Source organism: Amblyomma mixtum, chromosome 3, assembly GCF_055824585.1.
Source record: "Amblyomma mixtum isolate Tamu chromosome 3, ASM5582458v1, whole genome shotgun sequence".
Taxonomy (NCBI): Eukaryota; Metazoa; Arthropoda; class Arachnida; order Ixodida; family Ixodidae; genus Amblyomma; species Amblyomma mixtum.
In genome coordinates this window covers 213,412,797-213,422,800 of record NC_143014.1, presented here as the reverse complement: position 1 = coordinate 213,422,800, position 10,004 = coordinate 213,412,797, and the positions used below count along the sequence as shown (strand labels likewise).

Here is a 10,004-nt window from a genome sequence, read left to right as displayed (position 1 = left end):
TGTCAGCATGTCGCGAAGAAAGTACACATCGTAATGTCTTCGCGATCGAGGCCGAGGACCACCCGACTGTCACGCGGCCTCGCGATATCAAGCGCTTAAATGCATCGGGCGCGAACTCGTGGGTCTTCGCGCCGTCGCGCTGTCTGAAGGTGTACTTTCGCGTCGTCGTTCGGGAGTCCAAATCCACGCCCGGATTTTTTGCGTTTATTTGAGCCACGACCGCGTCGTCCGCAACGTCAGGATCAACGCCGTAGATCCTGATGTGCGGCCTGCGGCACTCGGCGACACGCACAGGCATGACCGAACGTGTGACTTCATTGGACTGAACCGCGGCGCGGAGATTTTCGACCGATGCGCGATCGCGTGCCATGACGGTAACGTCCATAGCGGTGGGCCGCAACACGGCCGGGCCGATTCCCACGTCGTCCGGCAGGTCTCGCGGCGAAATCTGCGAGGCGGGCGCAGACGTGAGAAATGCGACGTGATTCGGTTAACTTGCGGGACGTCTGGTTGGCGATCGCAGAAGGTGACGCCGCCGAGTCGCGCGTGGCGGGAGAAGGCGCCGAGCACGCAGGACCACGGCCAGTCTCGAGGGCGTTCCGAGTCCCCCTCGGAATGCCCCCCTCGAGACCGGCCGTGACAGGACGTCCGCAAACGTGGGGGCCGGCGTGCCCTCCTCCCGCGAGGCGCTCGCGGAGGACCACGCACTCCCGCTGAGATGCAACCCACATGTCTCTAAGGACCTCCGCGCAGCCGCGGGAGTCGCAGGCCAGAGAGCGGAAGTCGGCGCAGGTTTTGGCCAGCGCGGAGAAGAGGTTGACAACCTCGGGCCGCGCCTGGCTGGCCAGCTTGTTTTCCTTGTCGCTTTAAATTGTAGAGATCTGCTGCTATACGAGCAGCACGTCAGAGAGGTCCGGCAGGGCCTCAAAGCCCAGCGCAAGGCGCGGTCCCGAATCCAGCACAGTCGTGGTCGAGGCGGTGGACGCCCCGAAGGGCGCCGCCGACGCCGAGGTCGGCTCCGCACGAAGCGGGGAACTCGCAGGCATGAGGTCGGGGAGGGCGCGGTCCGACGCCGCGCCGGAGGGCGTTCGCACCCGGGAGCCGCACGTCCGAGCCCGCGGACGCACGAGGCACCACGCCTGGCTCGTCGAGCGCCACCCGGACCGCGTCCCCGCGCTCCGTAAATGGAGTGGAGCCGGCAGAGCGGCCCCCCATATTCGACGCCGCATTCGGTGGTCGGCCGGGAGGCCGAGGCCCTCCTGCCCCAGGGGCGGCGGCGGCCCCAGGACACCGGCCACCTAGCCACCGCCACAGGGCAGGGCAGCAGGAGGCGCCTGCCCGGGCGGCCGTGCGCGGCTAAGTCCGGCGCCACAAAGACGCCCCATAAAGGGGCGAGCGGCGAGGTCCGTACCGCGAAAGAGGGCGCCGCGACGTCCGGGAGGCGTCCACAGAAGACCGGGAACAAAGGGAAGGGACCAGAGATGACCCGTGGCAGCGGGCGATGGGCTAGCGCGCACCTCGGGCGCGCGCCAGAGAGCAGCCAGGCAGGAGCTCGCAGAGATGCGTCCGATCAGTTCGAGAGGCGCCTGGCAGCCCACTTACCACGAACCTCTGATACAACTAACGCATTCTGCGTGACCATCAGGTTCGTTATAAGTGGGCTCGACTGTATTTCTGTTAGCACAAACAATAGCATAACATATAACATGTGACACTACTGTCACCGATAAAGGGTTCCCGAAACGAAGGGATATGTCGCGCCGAACTCAAGAGGAATTGAAGGGCGGTTTCTACCCGTGGCCTTAAGGTAGAGCGCCCGCCTCGGCTGCGGGAGGTTGCGGGTTCGACTCCCGATACCGCCGGCCCACCCAGTCGGTTTTTTCTCAAATGGGTACCAGCGTCACTCCCGGCCAGCGCTGGGCTTTCTCTGGGATGTGAGACGATTGGGAAAGGAGCCCGCGCCTACAAATACCGTCGCCATTTGTGAGCCTTCTTTGTCGTCGTGGTAGCCGTGGTTAGTCCAGTTAATTTCCCAGTTGTAATTCGCCGGTATAAATGACCGTTAACGTCGCCTTCAAGCTCAGTGCCCACTAAACTAGCCTGATATGGTATTTTCGGGAGATCAAAAAGTCTTAACTAAGTCCGACATGTCTGGCAGCTGACATCTTCCGCCGTTGACAGTCGCGGCAAGTTCTTTCATAGTGCTTTACATTTGAGCCAGCTTAAACCGTAATGGGGGTATTCCCTTGACATCGCGGGCGCCATTTTGTTGTCCAGCGCCTAACTTCAGTCGTGAAAGCCGGTGCAGGTGGCGACATTAGACACACACCCATTATACACACGCACAACCTTTCGCCATGCTATACCTCAATATAAGAATGTTATGTAGAGTGGTATCTAGTAGTGCTCCACGTACTACAAAATGGCGGGCGCTCTGACGTCAGTGAATACGCCTTATACATCGGGTGAACCCGTTCCAGCACTCAGAAAAAAATAGAAGGTATTCGGAGGAAAACAGCTTGTCATGAAAGGCGTGCAGAACTTCGCAACGAAGTTCTGAGGGCACAACCAGTAAATGCACCGCAGGGCCGCAATTACAACGCCTTTCCGACAGCAAAATGAGTACAGGTGTGACTAGACGATGCAGAGACTGGGAATTTTCTTGCAGGTACTCGATGAGAGATTGAAGCTCGGGCTCGTGTCCCTGTTTTTGTTGAAGTGCAGACGATGATTACACTTCCAAAGAAAGCCGATCCATCTTGCAGTCAAATTAAATTCACTGAATGGGAACTCATGACTGGTAGTCAACATCGCTATGTTTCTTGCCTGACTTGCACAGGGTGGTCGCCTCAGGCTCTTACAGACGAAGCCTCTAGCGACGATGCCGTCTCGATAGTTCGCTCAGAATAAACAGCCGGCAAAGCGAGCGGTGACTGCTTGATGACTCCCGAAACTGGGTGACGGCCCCAACAACACTCTGGCAATCCTTTCCTATGATGTAACAATTTGCCTCGAATTGCAAAATGCGTAAGAAATTACACATTGATGCTGGCCTGCAATAGCACAAGAACTTCGTCAAGATTGACATGGTTTATATCCGTGCGTGAATACGTGCTGCGATCTCCTCATCGAAGTGTCTGAGCACAGGCGTAATTTGGAGACGACTTCTGGGTTTTGAGAAAATCATTTGTCGTTACTGGCCTCAAAGAAAAGGCTTGGCTTTTGCAAGGTGGGTTAGGGGCTCGGAGGCCCGGAGTAATATTTTACAAAACGTCGATATTAGCCACGCACTCCCAGAGAACTAAACATTTTTTGTTTACCATATCAGCCGGTGTCGGGAAGGGCGTATACCGTGGTCGTCTTTTCGGGGCTAGGTATAATGCGCCCTCGGTACTCACTCTCACGACGTGTAACGAAAAAGAAAGCACCGGTCAGACGGTGGTGTTTTCACGCGATCTACCGACGATACCGCATGAGTATACGAGGTCTGTTAGAAAAGTATCCGACCTTTGGCCGAAGAAAAAAAACTGGCATAGCTGGAGCCTTGGAAATCTAATCACCTTCAAAGTAGTCTCCTTGGGACTCCCCACAGTTCTCCCAGCGGTGCTGCCATTGTTGGAACTATTCCGAAAAGGCCCCTTTTGGAATTCAGTTTAGCTCAGCTGTCGTGGCAGCCATAATGTCCTCTTTTGTCTGAAATAGCGCTCCTTTCAATGGCTTCTTGATTTTGGGAAACAACCAGAAGTCGCAGGGGGCCATATCAGAAGAGTAAGGAGTCTTCTGAACTACAGCAGTCTGGTTTTTCGCGAAAAAAGTGTGAATTTAGTGCGAGGAATGTGCAGGAGCATTGTCGTGATTGATGCGCCACTTTCCTGTTGACCTCAACTCCGCTCTCTCGCGCTGCACAGCACCACGCAGGCGACGGAGGACATCCCTGTAGTACTCTTTGGTCATTGTTTGACCCTGTGGGGTGCGTACGCGTAGTGTACCACACAGAGGTAGTCAAAGAAAGCAGCCAGCATCACTTTCACATTGCTGCGCACTTGGGCCTTCTTTAGCCTTGGTGACGTGGAATGCTTCCACTGTGACGACTGGGATTTGGTTTCCGAGTCGTATCCGTGCACCCAAGACTCGTCAAAAGTGATTATGATGATGATAAAGTCGGTGTCACTGTTTGTGCAATCCAGCATGTCCTGTGAGACTTCAACACGAAGCTGCTTTTGCTCCGCCGTGAGCAGCTTCGGCACGAATTTTGCCGCAACTCTCTCCATGGCCAAATCTTCGGTGCTAATGGAACGTGCAGAAAAATTAATGATGTTCACCTCTTCCGCAATTTCTCGGATAGTAACACGACGGCCCCGCATCACCACAGCGTTCACTTCGGCAATGACGTGGTCATTTCGACATGTTGATGGGTGATCGGAGCGTGGCTCGCTCTCCACCGATGTGCGGCCGTCTTTAAAACAATTGTACCACTGCTTAATCTGTGTGCTGCTCATAGCATCGTCACCGAAAGCCGTCTGAATATTCAGAATGGTTTCCACTCGGCTGTCGCCCAGTTTTTGGCAAAATTTGATGCAGTAGCGCTGCTCCTGTCGCTCCGCCAATTTCCTTGCAATAAAAAACCGACGAGAGCACTGCGCACTGCCTCACTCAAACGCTGCGTCACACCGACTTATGCTATCGGCAGGCGGGAAAAAATTCATGCATGCGCAGTATAGTGAACTAGAACACTATATGCGCAGTACACTATAATGCGCAGGAAGGTTCAAGGGCAGGTGATGCAAGCGCGCTTGTTTCATATCAATCAGGTGTTTGCAAAAAAAAAAAATAAAGTCGGATACTTTTCTAACAGACCTCGTATATACTGTCAATAGCTGTGAATAAATGAACAATCCCGGGGAATATTGTTCAGCTACTCCTATTTTTTCTCATTGTTATTTTCCCTATTTTTTTTTACTCGTTATTCTCTCTTCTTTATGTCCCTGTCTGCTCCCGTCGTGTTACTATCTTGCACCTGATAAGAATGGCACAGAATTCTCTTTCGCAGCTTGGATATTACCGTATGCCTACAATTTCGCCGCCGCGTGCATCGACCGTTCACACTAACGAAGAAAAAAAGAAGCTGCTCCCGCCGCAGGAGAGCGGGTGCTGCGCGCGGCACACCGAACGTGGCGCGCGGCGCAGCAGCAGCAGCCCCGGCAGCCCCCGGCAGCCCCGGCAGCCCCGGCAGCGGTCGCACCCCGAGCGAACGGACCGGGCAGCGGCAGCCGACGCTTGAGGAGCAGCCCATTCGCACTCGCGCTACTCGGGTACATCGACCGCAGTGATGCGGCGGCCTTCCAGCGGGGCGGTGCGAGGTAGGAAAGCAGCGGCAGCTGATGCTGAGGCGAGCTCTTCGTGCAGCAGCACCTCGAGCGGTTCCTCCAACTCGGATCCCGGGCCCGTCAGCGACGGCAAGCGCTTTCTCTACCCGCCAAAACGCCCTGGCTTCCAACGCATAGGCTTCACCGAAATGTCCGAGCTGCGCGAGATGAGGCGTGCAGCTCAGCGGGCGTTCGCTGCCAGGGACGTCACCACGGTGGACGCGGCCTCACAAACTGCCGAGCTGCCTGAATTAGGAATGGGGCCACAGGTATGGACCACGTAGTGGCGCCGCCGTGCTGGCGAACAGCTTCTCGTTCAGATGAGCTCCATGTGCAGCCCGTATTTCTAGGTCAAGCTCAAGACATTTGCGAAAGCGTCATGAGCACGCTGCACACTTAGCCGCCATGCACTATCGCTAAGGTGTAGTTCGAACTATGGAAGGAATTTGGCGTGAGGTTCGCGTCTTGGTACTTAGTCTTCCTGGAGGTCTTCTCGGCTGAGGTAAAACATGTCCTCTCACAAACTGAGTCCACTTGGTCTGTGGAGATAGTAACTAATCGTCCAATTCAGAAACCAGTTCAGTTTCCGTTTAATGCTTTGTCTCTGTCTCGCTCTCTGTTGATGCATTGTAGGGCAGGCCTTATAGTATAGTAACATAAACTGTAGACTGTACGTTGTACTTAGGCTAAGTTTCACTGCTCGCTAGGATTCATCAGAACGAAAAAATAATTTTTGTAGCCTTAAACGTTCCCTGAAAAGGGTGTTTGAGGTTGTCTATAGTAAGCTTCAATTATGTAGGGTACAGGCCATCGAGTGTTCATGCCGCGTACAGGACCTCAAACGCGAACCGATCATTTGCAAAATATTTTTTTTTTTAAATTCGAGCTTCCACTCCTCGCGGCGGCCTGCGGTGCCGAGCTTTCGCCCGAATCTGTGCGCAACGTGTCATGCAGCGCTCGTTACGTTAGATGAGTCGCAGCGAAGGGCTGTCATTGGTCCGCTATGACTTCTCTTTCTGACGTCACGCAGTTCCCATGGCCGCCCCCTTCCCCCCTCCCGCGCGCGTCTACCTCCGGCGGAGGAACCGAGTTTGTGGGGCCAGCGTATTTAAGCGTGAAAAGAGTGACGAGAGAAGAGAGAAACGCCCGAAGACGCGGAAATTCAAATTTGGCTACAGATTTAAAAAAAAAACTCAACTTCCACCAAACGCGTTGAAAAAACTCTTGCTGAAGGATATTTGTGAAGCGACGTCCTGTAACATCCTAGGCATACTGAAACTCTATCCAGAGCTCCTTTAAACATCGTTGCTCAGGCCGGTATCGGAGCAGCAGTTCTTTAGGTGCATTTACTATTACGATAGCAGTTCAGTAAGGAAAACTCCAAGCACTAGGACTGCCATTTTGCAACTAAATCCAGCACACCTGGGGAAAAGGAATTCTTCGCAAATTGTAGCTTTCCTTAGACCTAGCGCGCTTCCCCGAATTGTTGCGCGCCGCGCAAGTCTAGCAGACCAAGTGCAGTTAGCGGACACCTGCCGCCAAAGTTTCGTTTTCATTGCTCTTTGGTCGCAACAATTGCATATGACTCCAGAATAAATCAGTCACCGTCCGTAACCAGCTTCACTTTCTATTTCTGAATGTTTCTCACGGCAACCAGCTCATGTCTATAACTGCCCGTTGTAAGACGGTACTCTTACTCAGAAGTCGGACACACTGCAAGGCAGCCATGCAAATCAGCCCGAGCAAGAATTTACATATGATATTTTGCCATCTATAAACAACTTTCGACTTTCGTTGCTGCAATATCTCAACGCGATAATTGGCTACTCTGAATTAATTGACGCCATCTTCTCAGAGACTGCGCATATCTACTTTGCTTTCACGTAGCTGCGTCCTTGAACGCCGCAGAGAAGAAACAGGGAAAAGTAGGCCGTTTGTAGCCGGAAGGAAAGCCGCAGTGCGTGCCTACAGTGCCGCACTGCGTGCAAGAGCGTGCAAAGAAAGCCTGGCCATCACAGCGAAACAAGCAAAACTAGGCGCTTGCGGACGTGTCTATAGTATGTCACAGAAACACAGTACGGAATGTGGAATACACACTGACGAAGCTCGTCCTATGTGTAAGCGGTCCTCGCTCTGTACTGCTTACCTGACGCACTCATATGTGTCTTAAGTTTTAGCGACCAACTAACAGGGTTTTTCTGGTTTAGCCCATACGCGTTGACAAGGCTTTTTCCTGCTACCTGCGTAATGTAAAAAGGAGAAATGCCTTTACTGCAAAGTACTGCATTAACTGCTCTTGCGCCAGCAGGGAGCGTGTTACCACTCTCTATAGATCAGAACCTCAACACAACAATGAAGGATGACGTTTTCGTTTTCCCCTTCACGTGCGCAGGTTGCCAACGTGGCTGTTCGCCAGGTAAACTGGCATATGAACCCGAGATTCAAGAGGGTTCTTATCGCAACAGCCATCTTAAGTACCATCGCCATTTTCATCTACTCTGCGTCAGCGGTGTTTTTACGCATCCGCTACCGCCACCTGTTCAGCGCTGCTTCCCGAGGCCACCACGCTGACCACGCGCGCTTGCCACTATTCTCTGGGTGCGACACGGCAACCTGCAAGATGTACATGGCTGCCATAGAGAATTCTATAAATCGCTCCCAAGACCCATGCGACAACTTCTACGGCTTCGTCTGCGACGGATGGAAGCAGGAACACCATTTGCTTTCCGTTCTCGAAGCCGCCGAAGACATGATGTACGGCCGCGCTCTCAACACCATCGAGTGGGCTCCCCGTGACATCCGCAAGCAGGGTCCCGCGCAATCGGTGGCTTCGATCGTCGAAGAAAAGGTCGTCGAGTTGGCCAGATCGTGCATCGAGCCCTCGGAGAGCAGCCTGGACAGGCTGAAAACCTTCATGGCCGATCACCATCTCCCATGGCCACTGACATCACGGTGGGACCTCCTAGAGATCCTGCTGGATCTTTCAGGAAATTGGAATCTGCACTTGTGGTTTCAAGTGACCTTTGACCTGCGACCCTCTCGCAACGTCACTGGAGACCCAGTGCTCAAAATTGGCCACAGTGCCGCATTTCGCAATTGGATCGCTTCCATGCGTACATTTGCCAGCCAGCCAAGGGGATCGGCACAGTCATTGCGGTACCAACAGTTCGTCCGCAGCATGCTGCTGCTCTTTGACGTAACTGAATCGCAAGCCGACGATCTCGTCACCACCATCGACGCAATGAACCGATTGACGCTAGCAGCGCTGGGACCGGCAATGGCTGAGCCTGAACACAGAGTCCTTCGGATGTCTATCCGAAACTTGACTGAAATAACGACTCCCGGAATCGCCGCCGGACGCCTGCTGCTCCTGCTCAATGAGCACTTCATCTGGGCGCAGCAGTTTTCGTCCAACGACATCGTACAGGTTGAAAACCCTGGCTTGCTCCGGGCTGTTGTTTATCTGCTTGGTCTCGAGTCCGAGATGCGGGAGGCGCTGACGTTGAGCCTTGGCCTTCGCGTAGCTCACGAGCTAGGCTGGATGGCCGACCAGCAAATAGCAGACCTTACCCTGGAACTGATGGGCCTCCCTACGTCAGTGCACTCACGGCGCTGCCTTGTGCAGATTGAAAACATCGTGGGCGTCGCGTGGCTCAGCCTGTTTCCCACTAACCATGGATTCCAGACTCTCGTCGAGGATGTAAGAGACATCCTCACTGAAGTCGTGATGCATCGCAGCAGGTCCGTGCTCAATGTCCGGGCACAAGGAGACGACGCCATGTGGAGCTTCTTAGCCAGCGTTCTCCCTCAACCTACACCAGGAGCCAGCTTTTTCACCTACTGGCAGAGCCTGATGAGCGCGCGATGGCGACTACAGCAGCAGGACCTGACTAACGTCCTCAAGCCAGGCTCCGTGCTGATGCACCAATGGAGCGTCCATGGCCCGCTGACTGTATCTCATGACTACTCCATGTTCCCGCTGTACCACCCGGATCTGCCGCCGGCTGTCAACTACGGCGGAGCCGGGCGCCTCATTGCGGATGAAATTCTCAGGAGTGTCTTCCAAGATCCCATGTACGACAAGCGCAGCCGTGTCCAAGAAGAATCACCCGTGCTACATCAAAACGAAAGTCTCCCTGCCGAGTCGCCGTCGGAGTGGTCACCGCACCACGTGGACGCCAAGGCTCTCTTGGCTGCTTTAAACGCCTACAGGCTGGGCATTCTACGACACCCGAGCAGCGGCACGTCCTCCAGAGAGTCGAGCCTCGCTCAGGACCGACTGTTCTTCGTGGCCTCGTGTTACGCGCTATGCTCTAGCGGTGACTACGTGGATGAGACGTACGGAGATGCAAGCCGTCGGTGCAACGAGCCGGTCATGACGCTGTCGGAGTTCAAGGCGGCTTTCCAGTGCGAGGATCCAAGTGATCAGCATTAAGCTCAGCACGGTCGCTCACCGAACATGCAGCCTCCGCTTGGTTTTTTTTTTTCACCAAGCATCACAGGATCAGTAAATCGGTGGTCCCTACTGTGTGACATGTGTTAATGAGCGGCGCCACGCGTCAAGCTGCAAAAGAATGAATAACGGCACCGAACGAAGGATAAAATATTGATGTGAGATGGAGATGATGTGAATAACAT

General features: G+C 54.2%; 1 protein-coding gene across 1 annotated transcript; it reads left to right on the top strand.

The window, feature by feature from the left end:
- The first annotated feature begins 5,329 nt into the window (after positions 1–5,329).
- LOC149353574 (endothelin-converting enzyme-like 1) lies at positions 5,330–9,801 on the top strand. The gene is made up of 2 exons (XM_089577369.1): positions 5,330–5,635; positions 7,759–9,801. The coding sequence occupies exons 1-2, from the start codon at positions 5,330–5,332 to the stop codon at positions 9,799–9,801; spliced, it is 2,349 nt and encodes a 782-aa protein (XP_089433495.1).
- Positions 9,802–10,004: the final 203 nt, after the last annotated feature.